Source organism: Haliotis cracherodii, unplaced genomic scaffold (genome assembly GCF_022045235.1).
Source record: "Haliotis cracherodii isolate W230 unplaced genomic scaffold, xgHalCrac1.p SCAF_18, whole genome shotgun sequence".
Classification (NCBI taxonomy): Eukaryota; Metazoa; Mollusca; class Gastropoda; order Lepetellida; family Haliotidae; genus Haliotis; species Haliotis cracherodii.
Genome location: NW_027266273.1, coordinates 23,528,087 through 23,555,502, shown reverse-complemented (window position 1 = coordinate 23,555,502; position 27,416 = coordinate 23,528,087). Strand labels below are relative to the sequence as shown.

The window sequence follows — 27,416 nt, the reverse complement described above, 5'->3', positions numbered from 1 at the left end:
GCGTGATAATGGCCCGTCGTCAAGCAATATGAGGGCATTATCAAGTGACAGTGGCTCGCTGATTTCTGATAACATGCGGGCGGTTTAATGACAATTCAATCCATTTTAGCCATAATAAGTGATATTCCACTTAAGTGACATAACATTTTATTTCATGCAAATGTAAAATCCATTTTATACTTGGAGAATAATTCACTCCCTGAGCACCTTAATACACCTTCCTCCTGGTCACCATCGGGGTGCAAGATACAGCACACTCAGAAACCAAAGAATGCTGCTCTCTCTTCAGATTTGTTATCAGCAATTATACCTAGGTCAGATGGGTTCGAGTTTGTTGGAATACAAAACAGCCAGCAGCACTAACACAGTCTCAGTTGGACGTTCACATGCCTGGCTCCCAAATCCAAGTGTCAACATTTGTAATACTTATTACGATTAGAGTACTTCAAGGATGATACTACGTAAACATTTACAACTGTTTGTTAGTCGGCTGTTAGTTTGACAGCGCTGATACACCAACAGCTTAGTTCGGCCTGCTGGGATTCAAACAAGTGACAATATTGAACATGAACAAACCTCATCTTACACCACATAATTCACACGCCACTCAGACTACACTATACACACAATACACACTATACACACGACCCACACCATACACACACTTCACAGCCTACACCATACAGCCTACACTACACACACTACACACACCATACAGCCTACACTACACACACAATAAAGCCTACACCATACAACCCACACACAATACAGCCTACACCATACAACCCACACACAATACAGCCTACACCATACAACCCACACACAATACAGCCTACACCATACAACCCACACACAATACAGCCTACACCATACAGCCTACACTATACAACCCACACACCATACAGCCTACACTACACACACTACACACACAATAAAGCCTACACCATACAACCCACACACAATACAGCCTACACCATACAACCCACACACAATACATCCTACACCATACAGCCTACACCATACAACCCACACACAATACAGCCTTCACTACACACACCATACAGCCTATACCATACAACCCACACACAATACAGCCTACACCATACAACCCACACAATACAGCCTACACCATACAGCCTACACACAATACAGCCTACACCATACAACCCACACAATACAGCCTACACCATACAACCCACACACCATACAGCCTACACCATACAACCCACACACCATACAGCCTACACCATACAACCCACACACAATACAGCCTACACCATACAACCCACACAATACAGCCTACACCATACAACCCACACACCATACAGCCTATACCATACAACCCACACACAATACAGCCTACACCATACAACCCACACACCATACAGCCTACACTACACACACTACACACACCATACAGCCTACACCGTACAACCCACACACAATACAGCCTACACTACACACACTACACACACAATAAAGCCTACACCATACAACCCACACACAATACAGCCTACACTACACACACAATAAAGCCTACACCATACAACCCACACACAATACAGCCTACACCATACAACCCACACACAATACAGCCTACACCATACAACCCACACACAATACAGCCTACACTACACACACAATAAAGCCTACACCATACAACCCCCACACAATACAGCCTACACCATACAACCCACACACAATAAAGCCTACACCATACAACCCACACACAATACAGCCTACACCATACAACCCACACACAATACAGCCTACACCATACAACCCCCACACAATAAAGCCTACACCATACAACCCACACACCATACAGCCTACACTACACACACTACACACACAATACAGCCTACACCATACAACCCACACACAATACAGCCTACACCATACAACCCACACACCATACAGCCTACACCATACAGCCTACACCATACAACCCACACACAATACAGCCTACACCATACAGCCTACACCATACAACCCACACACAATACAGCCTACACCATACAACCCACACACAATACAGCCTACACCATACAACCCACACACCATACAGCATACACTACACACACTACACACACAATACAGCCTACACCATACAGCCTACACTACACACACCTTCCACACCATACAGCCTACACCATGCAACCCCCACACCACTCAGCCTACAACACACTAGACCAACACTTAGTCCGTCTCACAATCCCTGAACCATATTGTTCTTCCCTTTCACCGAGCCCTTACTGGTATTCTATAGTCCTTAATAAAGCAGGCCTAGATTTTTATCCAGGTTCTGAATCTCCCATTTCACTGGTGCTCCTTTCCAACTTAAAAGGAGTTAATGTTCTATCAAAATTATATACGTCCAGAGACTAAGCGTTAGTCTAACACTTAGTCTCAGAAAATGTTTCTTTAAAATAATTGCAATTTACTTTTGTTAACAAAACCTTTCTTTATCCACTGTATTCATAATCAAGGAAACCAGACTTGGTTTAGTTAGATCTAGACTTGCCAAGGTTTTTAGTAAAAAATAATTAACAAACAAATTTCACAGTGATGGCACAGGATTAAGTCTACATCATGCAACCCCCACACAACTTAGACTACCTACACCACAGCCAATTAAAAGCCTTACTCAAACATACGATTATTAATAAGCTCATGACTATTCATGTTAGCATTCCACTGATAAACAAACAGCACCATGAAGAATTATAAGCTGCTCAGATTTTACAAGACCTCTTCTTTTGAACACTAGCTGAACTCTAGTATTGTCAGTAGATTGGGGATGAGACTCTTCTCCATGGTATGAACTCAAATCACAAAAGGTACAATGCATAAAAAAGGCATAAAATATCATGATACAGCAGCATTCAACACATCCAACTCACAGCTCCCAACTTTTAATGTTTTGATGAGTCAGAGGAGGCTGTATACAGGACATTGTAAATACTGCCCCCCCCCCCCCCCCCCCCCCCCCCCCCCCCCCCCTCCTCATTGTGATCTCTGCTCTAATAAAACAAATTGGAAGGCATCCTAAACCCTGAAAATCCATGAACCACTTGACCCCGAGGACAAGGAATATGCTCTGATCAATGAGCATCAATCACAGGAGATAGATGACTGATCCTCACATTGTGTACAGGACATGTCCAGAGGCAGGCTGGCCACTGCACCACGGATACAAGTGCACTCTTTATACAACAAGGCTATATCACTCTTTATACAACATCGATATTGCAGTCTTCATACAAGGCTATATCACTCTTTATACAACATTGATATTTTAGTCTTTATGCAATATGACTATAATCATATAACAAGGATATTGCAGTCTTTCTACAAGGAAATTGCACTCTTCATACAACAAGGTAGATTTGCACAAGTCTAGAGGGCAATAATTATTAGTTGAAACTATAAATTCTAGATAATGTAAAGTTGTCCCTATAAGAGGCTGGAGTCCTTTGTACTGTCCACATATCTAGACTTGCCTATTAGGAGGATAGAATTACTACATATCCATGGACTTTTCTTTCAGTACAGCCTTGAAACAAGGCTAGCAACAAGGCTATATAACTCTTATACAACAAGGATATTGTACTCTTTTTACAACCAGGATATTGCAGCCTCTTTATACAACAATGCAATATTTCTCTTTATACAACAATGCTATATCTCTCTTTATACGAAAAGGCTATCTCATTCTTCATACAACAATGCCATATCACTCTTCATACAACAATTCTATATCACTCCTAATACAACAAGGCTATACCACTCTTTATACAACAATACTATATCACTCCTTTTACAAGGCTATATCACTCTTTATACAACAAGGCTATATCACTCTTTATACAACAAGGCTATGTCACTCCTTATACAACAAGGCTATATCACTATTCATACAACAAGGCTATATCACTCTATGTACAACAAGGATATGTCACTATGTACAACAAGGCTATATCACTCTTTATGGCTATTGCCTTGCTGAATATAATACCAGTTCTATCCAACATCCCACTTTGAGGACTGATTGACAATCTCCGTCTTCAAGGTTAAGAAAACAAGATAATTCCTGTACAACCCAAGGAGCAATCAAGCAGCATTCTGTTAAACTTTCAGAATTGATTTTACACAACAGTCCAGTGCATGGAAAGACATTATTTTCTTCTCGCTGTGCTGCCAGAATGGTTTCTATCAATATTTTGACTAATATAGTTCCACAAGCTCAAATCATATGCACCAATGTGATGCAATATGAAGTACATCACAGGAAACTGGTTGTAGAGGATTTAAACCCTGACCAAAACACATCATTATGAAGTAGCTCGGCCATTGGTATCGTCAGATTCAGGCTTGACCGACACAGTCTAAAAGTCACTTGCTTCATAATTGAATTTTGACGTAAGTATGGGAATTGCAGAATTAAGTCAGAGTTTATTTCATGGAAAATGAGATCACATTTCAGAGAGCAGTTTCATGGTTTCTGTTCACACCAACAATGAATCCAATCTTATACACTCTGTAAATCATTCATGAATAATTGGAGTTTTGTATTAAACAAAGCCTATATTCGGTTGTGTTCATGACTGGCTGTCAAGCTCTGAGGTTCTGTGCAAAACTCCCATCACTAAATCAACCCTCACCAATTCGAGCATAATGGCTGATTCCACAGAGATCTGAATATGCATTGGCAAATTTAAACCATCTTTTGGGAACAGTACGGGAACTTTGTCATACTCCATGGGGAGAGATTGATTCACGACTCGGACAGATTAAAGCTAATTTCCCTGTCGCTTGGGACCTCCTGTACTATTGAACATAACACAGAGGACCACTAGTGCTGGCAACAAGACTAATATTCAACAACTGATATCGACACTAGTCATTAGAACAGCTGCCTGTTCTCAGAGTATCGAACCAAGTTTCACATAGTATGTTGTCTAATAGACCCAAGTTTTACATGGTATCTAGTCTTATCATGCTTATAGACAGTCTTCTTGAGGTCTGTGTCAAATAGACCAAAGCCTTACGAGGTCTGTGTCTGATAGACTAAAGCCTTACTGGGTTTGTGTTCGATAGACCAAAGTCTTATGAGGTCTGTGTCCGAAAGACCCTAATCTTACGAGGTCTGTGTCTGATAGACCAGTCTTATTAGGCCTGTGTCTGATATACTCAAGTCTTACTAGATCTGTGTCCGATAGACCAGTCTTACGAAGTCTGTGTCTGATATACTCAAGTCTTACTAGATCTGTGTCCGATAGACCCAAGTCTTACAAGGTCTGTGTCTGATATACTCAAGTCTTACGAAGTCCATGTCTGATCGACAAGTCTTACTAGGTTTGTGTCCCATAGACCAAAGTCTTACGAGGTCTGTGTCTGAAAGACCCAAGTCTCACGAGGTCTGTGTCTGATATACTCAAGTCTTACTAGATCTGTGTCCAATAGACCAGTCTTATTAGGCCTGTGTCTGAAATACTCAAGTCTTACGAGGTCTGTGTCTGATAGACTAAAGCCTTACGAAGTTCGTGTCTGATCGACCAGTCTTACTAGGTTTGTGTCCGATAGACCAAAGTCTTACTAGGTCTGTGTCTGATCGACCCAAGTCTTACTAGGTCTGTGTCTGATCGACCAGTCTTACTAGATCTGTGTCTGATAGACCAAAGTCTTACTAGATCTGTGTCTGACAGACCCAAGTCTTACTAGATCTGTGTCTGATCGACCCAAGTCTTACGAGGTCTGTGTCCAATAGACCCAAGCCTATCATGTTTTCAGTTTGATATATACAAGATTTGATTTCATGGTGATGCATACTTGCTCACAAACTTGACCAGCTTGAGCATAAAAATCACCATGCATTGCTTTGCAAGATCTTGTGCAACAATCAGTTCACCCCTTGTGTCCAGTGTCGGCACCTTTCAATGTGGCTGTTGTCACGGGAGATACAGGGAGATAGTGATGCCTAACATATCATGGTGGTCGACACCAGACATGACACATTCAGGAACTAACCAACACGATATGTACAATCTCCAGTACCTTCCGCACCAAAACAAAGACAAGTACTACCGGTAGTTTTTCCAAACTAATGAATCAAGTTTCATGTTCCTGACAGTAATTTTGACAGATGCATGCCACAACATCAGACACAGCCCATTAAAACATCCAGGTGGTGTCAGATGGACGGGTCCAGACATTTCCCCACATGGACCATTATTATTTCCCAACAGGTCAATTCCACAGTGGACATTTCCCATCTCCCGCTGTTCTTTAGGGTACTTTTTTTAGAATCTGTGTTTATCTAGCTGTTGACATTTTAGTGGACTTGAAAATGATGACGAATTTTAATATTCATATTATCGTAAGTCAAATTGTAAACAAAACTCTGACATGAAATATTTGTTGTCGATCTTAAATCATTTTTATATAGAATGGAGGAAAAGTCCATGTGGGGAAATGTTAGTGTTGGCGACTGTCTCAGCTGGGAGTTGTCCTGTGGCAAAATGTCAGATGGACACACGACTGATACAGATGGGAAAACTTCATCAACTCTTTGATGATAAACCAACTGATGGCGGTTCACCCGCTTCACCCAGGGACAGGTGGATGGTTTGTTACACTTGGAAGAAATTGCAGCTGGTCGTGGCAGCCCTCCTGGATCACTGTGGCCCCCACGCTCCCCCATGGGTGATGATGAGGCAGATTAAACAGATTACAGGAGATCCCAGCCAGCCCTCCTCAAAGCAGGGAGTGTACAAACCAGCAGCATCAGGAACAGGCTGATCCGAGTGATGATAATATTTACAGGACCCACAACTGGGTAGTTGGCCACACAAACATCTGTGACATATATGCAGGAGGACCAAGCCATATTAACTTCTGTAAATACTCTCTACATGTATGTTTATGTCAACTGATTATATGTGTTGACACAATTGCCTCTAAACTGGAATGTTTCTTGCAATAAATATATCTTATCTCATGTTACAGTAGAAGGTAACAGTTTCATAGCAATGATCATGTGAAAACTGGCTCTCTTTTATTCTTTTTTCTTCTCCCCCAACTATAAGGCTCCCCCTTCCCCGTTGTACATCATCACCTACCCCCACCCTATCTTGTGCTTCTACCCACCTCACTTGCCTCACCCTAGGAAAAGCCTGCTATCACCTCCTCTCCCCTATGCTTGCTTCACCCAAACGGTCCTCCTCACTACCAGTCACTCCAGTCTGCCAGAGAGCAGCTGGTTACATTATCAAGTTGACAAGATAACAATCTTACTGCTACAAGTCTGAGCTAATTTCAAAACTGAAACCCAAACTTTTTCCATTCCTGCACTTGACTAATATGTCACTCATTTTTTTTTGGCAATGGCCGACATGGTTGGTATGTGTCCGACAGAGAAATACAGAATGGTTCTGATGGGGAGTGAATGATCACAAGGAATAAGTAAAGTATTCTTAGAGTCATTCACAACAATGTCTTCCCAGGAAACTTGACGGCACATGGTGGGGCAGCTATCACAATTAGTAAAACTTTGATAGATCAAAACAAATGCAAACGGTACTTCATGAAACCAGACAAAGTAGCCATTGCTAGTCCCTCCTCAGAACCTCCTCCACTTAGCAAAGTGTGTGTCGAATCATGAGTCAAGAACAGAACACCCTTATTGGTCAGGGTCCACACTAGCTACATCTGGGAGTAAATATGATTACAAACATTAAAGATAAATATACATATTACTGACACTATGCATAAAGATATTATTATAAACGATACACAAAGGTTCATATATATCACAAGCAAGGGCAGATCCAGCATTTTTAAAAGGGAGGTTTCCAACAAAAAGATCCTGTCTCAGGAAGGGGATGTGTGTGTGTGTGTGTGTGTGTGTGTGTGTGTGTGTGTGTGTGTGTGTGTGTGTGTGTGTGTGTGTGTGTGTGTGTGTGTGTGTGTGTGTGTGTGTGTGTGTGTTGGGGGGAGGGGGGTTGTTTGTCTAAAACATACTACATTTGTTTTTTCAAAGGATGGGGTGGACCCAATGGACACACACACACACACACACACACACACACACACACACACACACACACACACACACACACACTGACACACATCCACCACCACCCCCAGCCCCACCCCAACACCAGCGCTGGATCCACAGATGACCAGATGATTGATAGCCTACATGTGATGAAATACAGAAGTGGCAAGACTCAACAGTTTTATTTACTAAAGTCCTGTCTAAGCACAGTGTGGTGTGGAGCTGGTAGATGGTATTCTCTCTCGTGTTGTCAAACAACGACTGCGCCAGATCAGAGATCACCAACAGCACCCACATGCCAGCAGATGGGGAAGTAGTGCCAGGTGGGGATGGTCTACTGATGTTTCTGTACTCAGTGTGGGAGCGGAGGGGAACCCGACACCCCACTTCCTGGTTGTACAGAGGATGTCTATCTGTCTGTCAACTTGTGGCTTACAACTACCTCATCTGGAGGGGCCTGGGCAACAGCATAGAAGCAGGCTCAGTTTGTTGGTCTGGAGGACAGTAGGGCCAGACTCAGTTTGATGTCTGGTGGACAATAGGGGCTAGGCTCAGCTTGATGTCTGGTGGACAATAGGGCTAGGCTCAGTGTGTTGGTCTGTTGGACAGTAAGGGCTAGGCTCAGTTTTTTGGTCTGGAGGACAGTAGGGGCTAGGCTCAGTTTAGTCTGATGGACAGAAGGGCTAGACTCAGTTTGATGTCTGGTGGACAATAGGGGCTAGGCTCAGTTTGTTGGTTTGTTGGACAGTAGGGGCTAGGTTCAGTTTGATGTCTGGCGGACAATAGGGGCTAGGCTCAGTTTGTTGGTCTGATGGACAATAGGGGCTAGACTCAGTTTGATGTCTGGCGGACAATAGGGGCTATGCTCAGTTTGTTGGTCTGATGGACAGAAGGGGCTAGACTCAGTATGATGTCTGGCGGACAATAGGGGCTAGACTCAGTTTGATGGTCTGGAGGACAGTAGGGCCAGACTCAGTTTGATGTCTGATGGACAATAGGGGCTAGACTCAGTTTGATGTCTGTTGGACAGTAGGGGCTAGGCTCAGTTTGTTGGTCTGATGGACAGTAGGGGCTAGGCTCAGTTGGGTCCAGTGGACAGTAGGGGCTAGGCTCAGTTAGGTCTGGTGGACAATAGGGGCTAGGCTCGGTTGGGTCTGGTGGACTGTAGGGGCTAGGGTCAGTTAGCTGGTCTGGAGGACAGTAGGGGCTAGGCTCAGTTAGGTCTGGTAAACAGTAGGGGCTAGGCTCAGTTGGGTCCAGTGGACAGTAGGGGCTAGGCTCAGTTAGGTCTGGTGGACAGTAGGGGCTAGGCTCAGTTTGATGTCTGGTGGACAATAGGGGCTAGGCTCAGTTTGTTGGTCTGATGGACAGTAGGGGCTAGACTCAGTTTGATGTCTGGTAGACAAAAGGGGCTAGGCTCAGTTTGTTGGTCTGATGGACAGTAGGGGCTAGGCTCAGTTTGTTGGTCTGATGGACAGTAGGGGCTAGGCTCAGTTTGATGTCTGGTGGACAGTAGGGGCTAGGCTCAGTTTGCTGGTCTGATGGACAGTAGGGGCTAGACTCAGTTTGATGTCTGGTAGACAATAGGGGCTAGGCTCAGTTAGGTCTGGTGGACAGTAGGGGCTAGGCTCAGTTAGGTCTGGTGGACAGTAGGGGTAGGCTCAGTTGGGTCCAGTAGACAATAGGGGCTAGGCTCAGTTAGGTCTGGTGGACAGTAGGGGCTAGGCTCAGTTAGGTCTGGTGGACAGTAGGGGCTAGGCTCAGTTAGGTCTGGTAGACAGTAGGGGCTAGGCTTAGTTGGATATGGTGGACAGTAGGGGCTAGGCTTAGTTGGGTCTGGTAGACAGTAGGGGCTAGGCTTTGTTGGATATGGTGGACAGTAGGGGCTAGGCTTAGTTGGGTCTGGTGGACAGTAGGGGCTAGGCTCAGTTAGGTCTGGTGGACAGCAGGGGCTAGGCATACAGCAATCATAATCTCAGGTACTTTTCCATGAAGCTTGATCAAAGGCCCTGACATACAACAGCCATATTCACAGGAAGATAAAAGTACAGCTATAAATCTCCAGCAATTGTACTGTATACCACTTCCTTCAAACGTTCAGCCATAATAATCCTATCAAAGAAATAGGTACTCTAGAATTCACATTCCTTGGATCCAAAACAGTCTCAACACACGTTCCTCCCATCAGGAGGTACATGAGTTCTATTCAAATAACCCATATCCCCTTATACATAGCAGATTTCTGTCATATGACGTCAATATTCCACATGTCATATATTTCACACCGATGAGGAGAGGTCTACAAATACATTCCTGTGTGCTATCAGCACTGAGAGTCAGCTGTGATAAGCCCTGGTGCCACACTCCTGGATTTACAGCTGCTCTTAAAACAGTAGTGGCAGTCCAGGGCCTCTCCGGAGTTCCTCCTGCTAGCTGGCTGTCAAGTCAATCACACCGCTAAACCCTTTATATGTCTCACTGAGATATCCCGCTCAACACAAGAGCTACAATACACCTGTGTGATACTACTGACCAACTTCTAGTAGTACCGATGAAAGCACTGTTTGACACATTGATGGTAGTACTGTGTTCTATATGGGTGATATTACTGTGTTATATATTGGTGATATCACTGTAATATATGGACGATATCACATGCAATATTCTGATGTTATTGTGTACTATATAGGTGATAACACACATTGTACCCATGTGGGGAAATCAAACCCAGGTGTTCGGCATCACAAGCGAATGCTTTAACCACTAGGCTACCCTACCACCCAATCAAATAGTGAAGATATCAGTGACAAATAGTGATGCTCTGACAGAGTAGCAAATTGATGAAATCCCTGTAACATATTGATGTCATCCCTGTAACATATTGATGAAATCCCTGTAACAAATTGATGAAATCCCTGTAACATATTGATGAAATCTCTGTAACAAAATGATGAAATCCCTGTAACATACTGATGAAATCCCTGTAACATATTGATGTCATCCCTGTAACATATTGATGAAATCTCTGTAACAAATTGATGAAATCCCTGTAACATACTGATGAAATCCCTGTAACAAATTGATGACATCCTTGTAACATAGTGATGATATCACTGTAACATAGTGATGAAATCCCTGTAACATATTGATGTCATCCCTGTAACAGATTGATGACATCCCTGAAACAATGGCCAAGCTGCTAGACTTACATGTGTGGCGGCAGCTCGTAGATGTTCCTGCTGCGGTACTCCTCGATGACGCTGGATGTGTACAGCTGGAGGCGTGTGTAGGGGTTCATAGACACAACCACATTCCCAATGTAGGTCTGAAACAACACAATTACTTTGACAACATACCACCCTGGAAGTGTGAGCATGGGGTGGGGTTCTACACGGATGACTGCAGCCATGACAGTACCGTTGTGATAAGTTTCTGATTTGTTATCATTTCCAGGAAATACAGAGCAGTTTTGAAAATTTAAAAAAAAATTAAACTTTCAGTTTAGTACTACCACTAATGAATGAAAAACAAACATGTTTTAACATGTCAAGTTACTGAAACATAACTGAATGGTTTTATTGGGGGTAGAAAATGATTCTTGAAATTGTCACGATATCTTACGAACAGTGGTGATAAAATCTTGTGGTTTTTTTCATTTCACCTGTTGTAAAAAACAAATTGTCAAAAGTTGTCATATTTTTTTCCTAATTTTAGATTCATTCTGTAGGTTGGTCTCATAAACCAACCAAAAAAATATATGCGGCCGAACAAGACAAATCTGTTATCAGGCTATAAAACAAATTTTAAAAAAACAATATACTCATGATAGACATAAATGACAATCAAACAAATGCTATTGATACTAAATCTTCTAGTGACGTATAAATAACACTACCCAGGTAATGAGGTTGCATGCCTGTTCAAAGCCATCATCCAAGAGTGTGTTGGTCTACAGCAGTGATCAAATGTGTGGGCATACTGGTGCTGTGATCTGAGCTGCATAAACCGATCTTAGCATTATGAGCTTAAGAACAGCTACAAAATACAACTAGAGAAAAACATCACTTCTAATCGTTATCAGCGGTTTACCAAGGGAAACTTTTTTTATTCTGTCCAAAAGCACTATGTTTATGAGCATGTTGAAAATACATTATACCAGCCTCATTAAGTCTACAAATCCTTATCAGTGTGATGTACGGGAGGAAGATACAAGGCTCCTCACTGGGCACTGGGAGATGTCAGTCGTAGACACCAGTGAAAACACCTTGTATCACCCCTTACCTCGTATCACCCACCGTTACCTAGTTACCTCCCCTGACCGAGAGTTCCTCCTCACCAGGCAGAGTAATCCTGTACAAACAAGATAACCCCACATATCTCGGGGTAGCCGCAGTTTGGGCGATGTTTACGTTGAACATATTTATTATGGAGAAAGTTCAGATAGGACGTATACACATACTCTTGTTCAACATTCAAGAGCATCCACATTGTGTGCTTGATATTCTTACATTTATTTCATGTTCAAATTCTTGATTTCATCAATGATTTACATTTCAAAGAACAAACCTCTTAGGGAAAAACATCTGACAAAAAAATAGTTTAGTGGATGTATTCAAAAAACCCTGATATTGTAGAGATGTGAACAGACCTAATAAGGTCATGGAAGGGTTACTGGTGATTAAGTGAGTGAGTGAGCTTTTAACATTATTCCAGTTATATCGCGGCGTGTCAGCTTAATGTGGGAGGAAAGCACGAAGAGATGCAGGTCTCAGACGTTTACCACTTCGGTGAAACCCACCAAGACGGGTATGGTGCTGACAAACCTAGAAACATAATCAGGGCGAACCGGGATTCAAACATACAATCATAGGTTTAGGGACGAAACTCTGCACAGCAAATCACGGCGCCACCCGGCATTAAAGGGTGATCACAAACAAGAGTTCCACTAAACATAAGGAAATGCACTGAGTGTCAAGAGGAACCCTTAGGTGAAGCTGGTTCAAAGGCTGTACCATAATCCCCATCACCTGTGTACATGACGTGGGGTACATACGTACCTGGGTATGTGTACCATCAAACATTTATTGAGTTGGGAGTTGGAGCAGTATCACTCGGGGTAAACGGGCTATATGTGGTTTTGTGGTTGTATGCGCCTTTTTTTATACCAGAAGCCGGAACTACAACACATTTATCTTGGTATATAGGTATCACTCACAGGAGAGATATGTAGTATTTTATCAAGACACACCGAATGCATGTCGTGTCTTGCACTGCTGATCAAATCTCACATTACTAATCTGATTAATGCCCATATCTTTCCACCAAACCTCCACTCCACCTACCAATCTCTACAGCAAATAAGACTTTATAGCAAACAATTGCGCAATCTCAGAGTTGACATTGGCAGTGCAGTGTACCGGGTTTGTAATCTATGTTCCAGGTGTGAGGTGATGGGTCATTTAACGTGCTGAATTCAGACAGACACATAGTTCACCAGAAAGTGCCATAGTAGAGCATCCATAACAAACCAGTGTTCAACTCCGTGCACCAACCATAAGACACGGAGCACACAAACCAGTATTCAACTCCGTGCACCAACCATAAGACACGGAGCACACAAACCAGTATTCAACTCCGTGCACCAAACATAAGACACGGAGCACACAAACCAGTATTCAACTCCGTGTACCAAACATAAGACACGGAGCACACAAACCAGTATTCAACTCCGTGCACCAAACATAAGACACGGAGCACACAAACCAGTATTCAACTCCGTGCACCAACCATAAGACACGGAGCACACAAACCAGTATTCAACTCCGTGCACCAACCATAAGACATGGAGCACACAAACCAGTATTCAACTCCGTGCACCAAACATAAGACACGGAGCACACAAACCAGTATTCAACTCCGTGCACCAACCATAAGATACGGAGCACACAAACCAGTATTCAACTCCGTGCACCAACCATAAGACACGGAGCACACAAACCAGTATTCAACTCCGTGCACCAACCATAAGACATGGAGCACACAAACCAGTATTCAACTCCATGTACCAACCATAAGACACGGAGCACACAAACCAGTATTCAACTCCGTGCACCAACCATAAGACACGGAGCACACAATCCAGTATTCAACTCCGTGCACCAACCATAAGACACGGAGCACACAAACCAGTATTCAACTCCATGTACCAACCATAAGACACGGAGCACACAAACCAGTATTCAACTCCATGTACCAACCATAAGACACAGAGCACACAAACCAGTATTCAACTCCATGTACCAAACATAAGACACGGAGCACACAAACCAGTATTCAACTCTGTGCACCAACCATAAGACACGGAGCACACAAACCAGTATTCAACTCCATGTACCAACCATAAGACACGGAGCACACAAACCAGTATTCAACTCCGTGCACCAACCATAAGACACGGAGCACACAAACCAGTATTCAACTCCGTGCACCAACCATAAGACACGGAGCACACAAACCAGTATTCAACTCCGTGCACCAACCATAAGACACGGAGCACACAAACCAGTATTCAACTCCATGTACCAACCATAAGACACGGAGCACACAAACCAGTATTCAACTCCATGTACCAACCATAAGACACAGAGCACACAAACCAGTATTCAACTCCATGTACCAAACATAAGACACGGAGCACACAAACCAGTATTCAACTCTGTGCACCAACCATAAGACACGGAGCACACAAACCAGTATTCAACTCCATGTACCAACCATAAGACACGGAGCACACAAACCAGTATTCAACTCCGTGCACCAACCATAAGACACGGAGCACACAAACCAGTATTCAACTCCGTGCACCAACCATAAGACACGGAGCACACAAACCAGTATTCAACTCCGTGCACCAACCATAAGACACGGAGCACACAAACCAGTATTCAACTCCGTGCACCAACCATAAGACACGGAGCACACAAACCAGTATTCAACTCCGTGCACCAACCATAAGACACGGAGCACACAAACCAGTATTCAACTCCGTGCACCAACCATAAGACACGGAGCACACAAACCAGTATTCAACTCCATGTACCAACCATAAGACACGGAGCACACAAACCAGTATTCAACTCTGTGCACCAACCATTAGACACGGAGCACACAAACCAGTATTCAACTCCGTGCACCAACCATAAGACACGGAGCACACAAACCAGTATTCAACTCCGTGCACCAACCATAAGACACGGAGCACACAAACCAGTATTCAACTCCGTGCACCAACCATAAGACACGGAGCACACAAACCAGTATTCAACTCCGTGCACCAACCATAAGACACGGAGCACACAAACCAGTATTCAACTCCGTGCACCAACCATAAGACACAGAGCACACAAACCAGTATTCAACTCTGTGCACCAACCATAAGACACGGAGCACACAAACCAGTATTCAACTCCGTGCACCAACCATAAGACACGGAGCACACAAACCAGTATTCAACTCCATGTACCAACCATAAGACACGGAGCACACAAACCAGTATTCAACTCTGTGCACCAACCATAAGACACGGAGCACACAAACCAGTATTCAACTCCGTGCACCAACCATAAGACACGGAGCACACAAACCAGTATTCAACTCTGTGCACCAACCATAAGACACGGAGCACACAAACCAGTATTCAACTCCGTGCACCAACCATAAGACACGGAGCACACAAACCAGTATTCAACTCCGTGCACCAACCATAAGACACGGAGCACACAAACCAGTATTCAACTCCGTGCACCAACCATAAGACACGGAGCACACAAACCAGTATTCAACTCCGTGCACCAACCATAAGACACGGAGCACACAAACCAGTATTCAACTCCGTGCACCAACCATAAGACACGGAGCACACAAACCAGTATTCAACTCTGTGCACCAACCATAAGACACGGAGCACACAAACCAGTATTCAACTCCGTGCACCAACCATAAGACACGGAGCACACAAACCAGTATTCAACTCCGTGCACCAACCATAAGACACGGAGCACACAAACCAGTATTCAACTCTGTGCACCAACCATAAGACACGGAGCACACAAACCAGTATTCAACTCCGTGCACCAACCATAAGACACGGAGCACACAAACCAGTATTCAACTCCATGTACCAACCATAAGACACGGAGCACACAAACCAGTATTCAACTCCGTGCACCAACCATAAGACACGGAGCACACAAACCAGTATTCAACTCCGTGCACCAACCATAAGACACGGAGCACACAAACCAGTATTCAACTCTGTGCACCAACCATAAGACACGGAGCACACAAACCAGTATTCAACTCTGTGCACCAACCATAAGACACAGAGCACACAAACCAGTATTCAACTCCGTGCACCAACCATAAGACACGGAGCACACAAACCAGTATTCAACTCCGTGCACCAACCATAAGATACGGAGCACACAAACCAGTATTCAACTCTGTGCACCAACCATAAGACACGGAGCACACAAACCAGTATTCAACTCCGTGCACCAACCATAAGACACGGAGCACACAAACCAGTATTCAACTCCGTGCACCAACCATTAGACACGGAGCACACAAACCAGTATTCAACTCCGTGCACCAACCATTAGACACGGAGCACACAAACCAGTATTCAACTCCGTGCACCAACCATAAGACACGGAGCACACAAACCAGTATTCAACTCCATGTACCAACCATAAGACACGGAGCACACAAACCAGTATTCAACTCCATGTACCAACCATAAGACACGGAGCACACAAACCAGTATTCAACTCCGTGCACCAACCATAAGACACGGAGCACACAAACCAGTATTCAACTCCGTGCACCAACCATAAGACACGGAGCACACAAACCAGTATTCAACTCCGTGCACCAACCATAAGACACGGAGCACACAAACCAGTATTCAACTCCATGTACCAACCATAAGACACGGAGCACACAAACCAGTATTCAACTCCGTGCACCAACCATAAGACACGGAGCACACAAACCAGTATTCAACTCCGTGCACCAACCATAAGACACGGAGCACACAAACCAGTATTCAACTCCGTGCACCAACCATAAGACACAGAGCACACAAACCAGTATTCAACTCCGTGCACCAACCATAAGACACGGAGCACACAAACCAGTATTCAACTCTGTGCACCAACCATAAGACACGGAGCACACAAACCAGTATTCAACTCCGTGCACCAACCATAAGACACGGAGCACACAAACCAGTATTCAACTCCGTGCACCAACCATAAGACACGGAGCACACAAACCAGTATTCAACTCCGTGCACCAACCATAAGACACGGAGCACACAAACCAGTATTCAACTCCGTGCACCAACCATAAGACACGGAGCACACAAACCAGTATTCAACTCCATGCACCAACCATAAGACACGGAGCACACAAACCAGTATTCAACTCCGTGCACCAACCATAAGACACGGAGCACACAAACCAGTATTCAACTCCGTGCACCAACCATAAGACACGGAGCACACAAACCAGTATTCAACTCCGTGCACCAACCATAAGACACGGAGCACACAAACCAGTATTTAACTCTGTGCACCAACCATTAGACACGGAGCACACAAACCAGTATTCAACTCTGTGCACCAACCATAAGACACGGAGCACACAAACCAGTATTCAACTCCGTGTACCAACCATAAGACACGGAGCACACAAACCAGTATTCAACTCCGTGCACCAACCATAAGATACGGAGCACACAAACCAGTATTCAACTCCATGTACCAACCATAAGACACGGAGCACACAAACCAGTATTCAACTCTGTGCACCAAACATAAGATACGGAGCACACAAACCAGTATTCAACTCCGTGCACCAACCATAAGACACGGAGCACACAAACCAGTATTCAACTCCGTGCACCAACCATAAGACACGGAGCACACAAACCAGTATTCAACTCCGTGCACCAACCATAAGACACGGAGCACACAAACCAGTATTCAACTCCGTGCACCAACCATAAGACACGGAGCACACAAACCAGTATTCAACTCCGTGCACCAACCATAAGACACGGAGCACACAAACCAGTATTCAACTCTGTGCACCAACCATAAGACACGGAGCACACAAACCAGTATTCAACTCTGTGCACCAACCATAAGACACGGAGCACACAAACCAGTATTCAACTCTGTGCACCAACCATAAGACACGGAGCACACAAACCAGTATTCAACTCCGTGCACCAACCATAAGACACGGAGCACACAAACCAGTATTCAACTCCATGTACCAAACATAAGACATGGAGCACACAAACCAGTATTCAACTCCATGTACCAACCATAAGACACGGAGCACACAAACCAGTATTCAACTCCGTGCACCAACCATAAGACACGGAGCACACAAACCAGTATTCAACTCCGTGCACCAACCATAAGACACGGAGCACACAAACCAGTATTCAACTCCGTGCACCAACCATAAGACACGGAGCACACAAACCAGTATTCAACTCCGTGCACCAACCATAAGACACGGAGCACACAAACCAGTATTCAACTCCGTGCACCAACCATAAGACACAGAGCACACAAACCAGTATTCAACTCCATGTACCAAACATAAGACACGGAGCACACAAACCAGTATTCAACTCCATGTACCAAACATAAGACACGGAGCACACAAACCAGTATTCAACTCCGTGCACCAACCATAAGACACGGAGCACACAAACCAGTATTCAACTCTGTGCACCAACCATAAGACACGGAGCACACAAACCAGTATTCAACTCCATGTACCAAACATAAGACACGGAGCACACAAACCAGTATTCAACTCCGTGCACCAACCATAAGACATGGAGCACACAAACCAGTATTCAACTCCATGTACCAACCATAAGACACGGAGCACACAAACCAGTATTCAACTCCGTGCACCAACCATAAGACACGGAGCACACAAACCAGTATTCAACTCCATGTACCAAACATAAGACACGGAGCACACAAACCAGTATTCAACTCTGTGCACCAACCATAAGACACGGAGCACACAAACCAGTATTCAACTCCGTGCACCAACCATAAGACACGGAGCACACAAACCAGTATTCAACTCCGTGCACCAACCATAAGACACGGAGCACACAAACCAGTATTCAACTCCGTGCACCAACCATAAGACACGGAGCACACAAACCAGTATTCAACTCCGTGCACCAACCATAAGACACGGAGCACACAAACCAGTATTCAACTCTGACACAACATATTTGTTAACGTAAATTTGTCAAAAAGATATCAACTTTGTCAGTGTTGAGGCCATCTGGTAGTGTTTAGTTACTACTATATAAAAAAAAAATTAAAATCACTGTTTCGTATATAATATGCAGTCAAAATATATTCTAACCCCTTGTCAATTGTTGCTACTTTTACTATACATATTTAAAACAAAAATAATCATAAGGTTTGCATATTGGCATATTATCTGTAATTGGTTTTACGATCGTGAAAACATTTTGCTAACAAACAACAAATATGACTGTAAACAAGTCAATGTAATGCACTTATCATACATGTATGCATCCATACTTTGACAACTAAGGTTTTGAGGCCCCAACAGAAGTAATGTTATCATAGATGCTGCAAGTATCAGTGAGTTGGTGTGACACCCAATTTCAACAAAATTAATGGGAACAATATTGAATAATATTATGAATAAAATTAATTAAGTAGATTTAAAAAACAATTAAACAGACAGACAATGAATACTTTTAATGGGAATTGTTTAGGAAATAATAGTCAATGTGATATTGCTACATTTTGTTATATTGAGTTATGATGACTTCCAAAGTAGAATGCCTCAAGGAAACTGTCTATTGCCACAAGATACTCTTTCACCATATCATTTAGCACAGTTTCACTTTCACAAAGTCTGACCCTAGACTTGCACAAGTATTGAAGGCAATTATTATTATATGAAATCATAAGGTCTAGGTTAAGTAAATAATAAGAACAAGTTGTCCCTGTAAGAGACTGGAGTAGTGTCCACATATCTAGACTTGCTTATTAGTATGACAGAATTACTACACATCCATGGACTTTTCTTTCAGTACAGCCTTGGAGCAAGGCTAAGTCTGATCCATACTTACATATATCTGATCATGTTTGAATCGTTCTTTAAGATTCTCTATAAAAGCGTCCTCTGTCATGGGGTCAAGAAGCACAGCATCGCTGACACCTACGTTGTTCTCAAACACCGACAGCGCCCCCTGGTGTAGCGCCATGATTTACTTCTGTTCACACGCAGGGCTGAAAGTAAAAACAAAAACATTAATGTCCATGATCATAGATAACAAGTTAGTTGGTCTCCCTCTACCAGTCAGATCTAGAGTAGCAACCTTCGTGACCATGGTAACTTAGTAGCCATAGTTACCAAGTCACCTGAGTGAGTGAGTGAGTGAGTGAGTGAGTGAGTGAGTGAGTGAGTGAGTGAGTAGGGTTTTACTCTGATTTAATCAATATTCCAGCAATATTACTGTTGGTAACCTCAAGAATGGACTTGTGTACCCTTGAAGGTCTTAAGTCTACTAAACACTTCAACCCTTAGTTGTAAGGCACCCATACACAAGTATTGCAGCCTGCTTCACAGGTCTTGAAGAGATGAGGCACATGACGATGACATCTCCCTGCTGACGCACTGGAGTAGATCTAAGTGTGACTCGTCTCCAGCTGATATAAACCCCTCTACCTCTGTTGAGATAAGGGAATCCTCAAGCTACCATTAATCACTATGTCACCAATTACCATCCCCGCTAAGACACAGAGATTGACCTCAGAAGCCAACACCTCGATGGCTAACCCTATCCCCGGACTTTGACCTTTTTTGGGCAAACCTTTGCTAAGTTAGTGAGTTTAGGGTGCGACTCGTACCACTTAAAAAATATTACAGTTTTACCACAAAGGGTGACTCCAAGAAAAAGCCTCCAATCAAATCAGCGTTGGGAATTGCTGCCAGTTTGTGTGTTAAGCCAGAAATTCCTCTTTAACTTGATATCAAAAGACATGGTGGAACTATACAAAAAACAAATCTTTCCTTCGACAGCATGCGTGATGTTTGACATTATTCCCGGGTATGTGACAATTTTAGCATGAATTAAATATCTTGTTGTCAGGTCATTCACAACATTTTTTGCATGATGAACAGTTCTGGAAAAATCATTTTATCTTCATTTCTGAATAATCCAGGGACAGGATCCATCAACCATTTCAAGTTAATAACGGCCATTCAAAGAGAACTTCTGTTATGTCCAGGAAGTTACAAGTATTTCACAAGTCAATGTATGACAGTTCATTATGTATTCTGTAACACTTCAACATCTTCAACACACATATACATTCAAAGTTGAAAATAAGACATGGAATGGTCTTTGATGGTATTACCATGGTTACTGCCAGAAGGATTTGGAGACTCAGCATGGACATTCAAGGAATTATGGCTAATACAGTAATGTTTTTTCCACAAGGGATACATGATATTTAGTAGTAGTCAATTATGCCCAGTCTTTCAAACTGAATAATGTGAAACAATTTATGAAACGTTGCCCTCCACAATGCGATTTAATATAAAGGTCATGAATGCTTTAATAATCTAACTTTTAAAATTATGAAATTTTACAAGAGTCAGTTTTTAACTGTAAAGTGTCCATAACATACTGAAACTTTACACAAGTCAATAATTGATTAAACAACCACATTTTTAAACAATGTTAACTTTCCTTGACCCAATGAAGAGTGCTGTCTTCTTGTGCTATAGTTTCCACAGATCAACAACACGTTTCTGTAAAATCAGTGCTAATTGCACTGACGAACCCTGCCTTGATATCCTAGGTAATGAGCACTGTCAGTCTCACACTAATCAACATAGACATCCAGCTGAACAAGGAAAAGCCTGATAAAGAACTGCAGCGCTGTCAAGGGACCTGAGCACTTAAGGAAAGGGTATGCAAGGAGTGGAAAATAATTGACTGCACAGCCATCTAAACTGTATACGTCATGGAACCAACACCATATGGCTCATCAGGTGCTTTAAAGGCCACAACAGTGATGTATTTTGATGTGATGGTAAAACCAGACTTCCTCAGCCATGCTGTATACATGTCTAGCACTAGCAGCTCACCTGCACACACCAGCACATAGGCAGTGCATCCCTGACAGGAGCACTCAGATCACAGTCTTCAACTTTGATATTTCGGGATGATCTCCTCCATGGGCCAATCTACAAATTGCAACCACAAGTTGCATCCCTTAGCAGTGCCAGGATCTCCTGAATTTTGAGTCACCCTATTTTATTGGTTTGCAGTTGAGGGTTAACTTTACAACATTCTTACAATACCTTAGGGCTACAGTAGTTTCGAAGATTGGCTAGGACAGTCTATGATAAGAACTTAGGGCTAAGATCGCTTCAAACATCTAGGTCAAGCCGTGAAGGAACAGAGTCACTTTATTCCATCCCCAAAATAATGCTTTACATGCTTTGTCATTACAGTCTACAGTCTTCGATGTCATGTGTATAGCCATATCTGAACCCTACTATACAGGAAAGGCTGACCATGTGGCATGTTTACATGACATGCTGATAAAGCAGTGAGTGAGTGAGTGAGTGAGTGAGTGAGTGAGTGAGTGGCTGAGTGAGTGAGTGAGTATGGTTTTACTGTATCGACAACAGAAATAGGCTTCACACATTGTACCCATGTGGGGAATCGAACCTGGGCCTTCAGCATAACGAGCGAAGGCTTTAACCACTAGGCTACCCTACCGCCCCAGCACACACTGAAAGAAGACTAAGTCACAAAGATATTTATGACAGATGATGTGCATAAATCAATATCAGCCTGTGCTTGGGTGCATCATGTCACACTCAGCTAGGATTAGCCCCGTCACACGAGTCCAACACACCAGGCACCACGCTCTCGGTCATGTGCTTTACACAAGGCACTAGATCATGCATTCCTATGGCAGGTGCAGGGATTCTATCATTTAGATTAGATATAATCTCTGTGACAGGTGTCGCAGCCATCTAAACGAAGGCAAGAATACAGTTCCAGCAATTAAATACTTATTGTTTAGATGAACACCTTAATATTTGTGCAAATTAACCAACAAAACTTAAAGCACTTTGATAAGGGGACAAGAAACAATCATCCAGCCTCCCTTGTGTAAACCCTGACCCTGAGTCTCAGAATCACCCCTGCCAAGGTCTTCAAGTATCACCCCTGCCAAGGCCTTCATGTATCACCCCTGCCAAGGCCTTCATGTATCACCCCTGCCAAGGTCTTCAAGTATCACCCCTGCCAAGGTCTTCAAGTATCACCCCTGCCAAGGCCTGCAAGTATCACCCCTGCCAAGGCCTTCAAGTATCACCCCTGCCAAGGTCTTCAAGTATCACCCCTGCCAAGGTCTTCAAGTATCACCCCTGCCAAAGTCTTCAAGGGTCACCCCTGCCAAGGCCTGCAAGTATCACCCCTGCCAAGGTCTTCAAGTATCACCCCTGCCAAGGCCTTCATGTATCACCCCTGCCAAGGCCTTCAAGTATCACCCCTGCCAAGGCCTTCAAGTATCACCCCTGCCAAGGCCTCCAAGTATCACCCCTGCCAAGGCCTTCAAGTATCACCCCTGCCAAGGCCTCCAAGTATCACCCCTGCCAAGGCCTTCAAGTATCACCCCTGCCAAGGCCTTCAAGTATCACCCCTGCCAAGGCCTTCAAGTATCACCCCTGCCAAGGCCTTCAAGTATCACCCCTGCCAAGGCCTTCAAGTATCACCCCTGCCAAAGTCTTCAAGGGTCACCCCTACCAAGGCCTCCAAGTATCACCCCTGCCAAGGCCTTCAAGTATCACCCCTGCCAAGGTCTTCAGGAATCACCCCTGCCAAGGCTTTCAAATATCGTCTCTGCAAACCAGAAATGTCTGTTTCATTCTTGATCCAGCCATTCTTGTCTCCTGGGAGTGCTAGCTAGGGCGATTGACAGATCAATGACACAACTAGAGCAAAGACCTTGGCTGACACTGTTACTACTTAAGTAATCACAGAAGTGGATGCTGGTGACGTCTGTACAGCAGACACAGTTGTGGATGCTGGTGACGTCGGCGAAGCAGACACAGTAGTGGATGTTGGTGACGTCGGAGAAGCAGACACAGTAGTGGATGTTGGTGACGTCGAAGAAACAGAAACAGTAGTGGATGTTGGTGACGTCGGAGAAGCAGACACAGTAGTGGATGTTGGTGACGTCGGAGAGGCAGACACAGTAGTGGATGTTGGTGTCGTCGGAGAAACAAACACAGTAGTGGATGTTGGTGACGTCGGAGAAGCAGACACAGTAGTGGATGCTGGTGACGTCTGTACAGCAGACAATGTAATGGTTGTGTGGGACGTGGAAGCAGGCATGAAGCGAGATTGCTGAAACCTCTAGTCTATATTTATGCCCATACACAATGTAATTACGACAACCACGATTTTGCTTAACACTTCACTGGTAGAACTACATGTTATTATCACATTCCTGGTGAATATACAAATAGCTTACAATGATTTAACAAGCAGGTAGATAACAGTCAATAACTCTCAGATCTGTAATTGAGTGATAACAAAATATCCATTCAACATGGATTCGAAATCCATAAATCAAACAGAGATTACATTCATCTGGTGACGATCAAATCTGGATGCAGCCCAACACAGTGGGTGTCAGGGTGGGTGTCAGGGTGGGTGTTTTATTCCACGTTCAGCAATATCCAGCTGCTGATCAGGGTGGGCCTTTACAGACATGGGAAACTGAACCTTGTCTTCAGCAAAACAAGCAAATGCTGGGCTACCCCACTGCCCCACATCCAGGAGAAGGTCAAGAAATATTTTATTTATAATGAAAGAGTGAGCTAGCATTTTACGCAGAGTAAGTAATTTCTCAGTCACTGAGGTTGACATAACTTTGTGTCAGTCAGTGAGAGAGAGATAGGCTAAACACAAGGGTTTAACACAAGAGTTTAACTTGTTTAACACAAGACATAAGTGACACAAGTCATGTATGTTTACCATTTTGGCAGAACCCACAAGCACAAAGCAAAGATAATAATCAGGGTGTTTCAAGATTCTGGAGATCCTGGCACTGCTAAGGGAAGCAACTTGTGGCTGCATGGGTCGATAGTTACCATGAATGAAGCATTTTATGTGAGGTAGGATTTTAAGGTGATGTATACCATAAAGAGGTTCAGAATAATGTGTTGCACAATTCCCTTGCCTAATCAGGTGCCAGGGGGTAGGGGGACTGACGGATCCTCACAGGTCTCTTGTGCCATTAGGTTCGTGGAAGCGGGTCCAAGGGGTCCGGGGCGCCCTTTTAAAAACCAAATGTAGTATACTGTAGGCAGTAGAATTATTCAGAGAGAGGATTTTGATACTTTGGTGATACCATAAAGAGGCCCAGAATAATGTGCTGACTCTGCACAATTCCCTTGAACACCTCACCTAATCCTTATAAGTGATACTAGGAGCAAGTAGGACTGACACAAGAATCCGCTGCCCTCTCCCAACGCCAATTAAAGTCGAAGACTTCTTCAGCAGCTAAATGATTTTGATAATGCTATTGCTAGAACTTGGAATCCAACTGTGGGACACCATCATCCTCTCATAAAATGCTACAGGAAAATGTAGAGGGGTTCGGTGACGCTCTCTTATGAGGGAAGGGACCGTCTCATCAACTGTTTGTCATATTTATGGGAGACTGTCTATTCTAGTGCTGAAAGCTGAAGCTCATATTCAATTCCCCACAATCTGTTCAATTGTTGAGAGGATGAGTGAATGAGTTAGATATATTACACCAGTGTAGCTGAAGGAAAGACTTAATTTACCTGAGACTAAGATAGTCCTACACTACCAAGGATGGTTCACATCCAGTGATGATTTAATCGTAACTTTACCCTGTCATCTTTGAACAATATCATGACATAGACAACCGCTAGGCTATTCCATTACATGGGGAACAGTCTCTAAAGACTGTAAGTTCAATAAAACATGGAGAAACTGTGCCCTGAAACTGGTGACATGGCTACTGATGGGGGAGATTGACTTTAGATGATCCTCACTTGATCTGCCATCTTCACCAGAGGGCCAAATGCACACAATAGATCCATTTATCTTCCCTCAAATAAGCCTGGATGGCAAACACAAATCTTTAAGCAGACAGCAGCAATGTCACTTCACACCGTCTGCTTCTGCACACAGGGCAAACTACATACACAGGGCAGACGACAGAGCAGACGACGCAGAGGGCAGAAGACAAGGCAGAGGACAGGGAAGACGATGCAGAGGGCAGAAGACAGGGAAGGCGTAGTAGAAGGTAGACGACAGAGCAGACGACGCAGATGGCAGAAGACAAGGCAGAGGACAGGGAAGACGATGCAGAGGGCAGAAGACAGGGAAGGCGTAGCAGAAGGTAGACGACAGAGCAGACGACGCAGATGGCAGAAGACAAGGCAGAGGACAGGGAAGACGATGCAGAGGGCAGAAGACAGGGAAGGCGTAGCAGAGGGCAGACGACAGAGCAGACGACGCAGAGGGCAGAAGACAAGGCAGAGGACAGGGAAGACGATGCAGAGGGCAGAAGACAGGGAAGGCGTAGCAGAAGGTAGACGACAGAGCAGACGACGCAGAGGGCAGAAGACAAGACAGAGGACAGGGCAGAAGACAGGGAAGACAATGCAGAGGGCAGAGGGCAGAAGACAGGGAAGGCGTAGCAGAGGGCAGAAGACAGAGCAGAGGGCAGGGAAGAGGAAAGGGCAGACGATGCAGAGGGCAAGGGACAGGGCTGGGGACAGGGCAGATGATGGCAAGGGACAGGGCAAAGGACAAGGCAGAAGACAGGACAGAGCAGACAACTCAGAGGGCAGAGGACAGGGCAGACACACTGGGGGTAGATGATGGGGCAGACGGGACAGAGGACAGAGCAGAGGACAGGGCAGAGGACAGAGCAGAGGACAGGGCAGATGATGGCAAGGGACAGGGCAAGGGACAGGGAAAGGACAAGGCAGAAGACAGGACAGAGCAGACAACTCAGAGGGCAGAGGACAGGGCAGACACACTGGGGGTAGATGATGGGGCAGACGGGACAGAGGACATGAGCAGGGTCTAACACAGGGCAAACATTATGTCGTCTGACCTGTGCATGTCATCTGCCTCATGAATGTCATAACCCAGATGACACACACAGGCAGGTTACATGCACAGGAAGACAACATATGA

At 44.1% G+C, this 27,416-nt stretch overlaps 2 protein-coding genes across 2 annotated transcripts in view; one reads left to right on the top strand and one right to left on the bottom strand.

Annotated features, from left to right (window-relative positions):
* The window catches only part of LOC139465910 (unconventional myosin-Ib-like), a 91,696-nt gene that overhangs the window by 45,157 nt on the left and 19,123 nt on the right, over positions 1–27,416 (bottom strand). The window contains exons 2-3 of the mRNA XM_071247900.1: positions 20,274–20,433; positions 11,269–11,384 (exon numbers count right to left, since the gene is read on the bottom strand). Coding sequence (XP_071104001.1) covers positions 11,269–11,384; positions 20,274–20,408 — 251 coding nt within the window. The 5' untranslated portion in view covers positions 20,409–20,433. The remainder of the gene's footprint in view (positions 1–11,268; positions 11,385–20,273; positions 20,434–27,416) is intronic.
* On the top strand, positions 26,367–27,095 carry LOC139465566 (octapeptide-repeat protein T2-like). Its single transcript, XM_071247281.1, has one exon. The coding sequence runs from the start codon at positions 26,367–26,369 to the stop codon at positions 27,093–27,095; it is 729 nt and encodes a 242-aa protein (XP_071103382.1).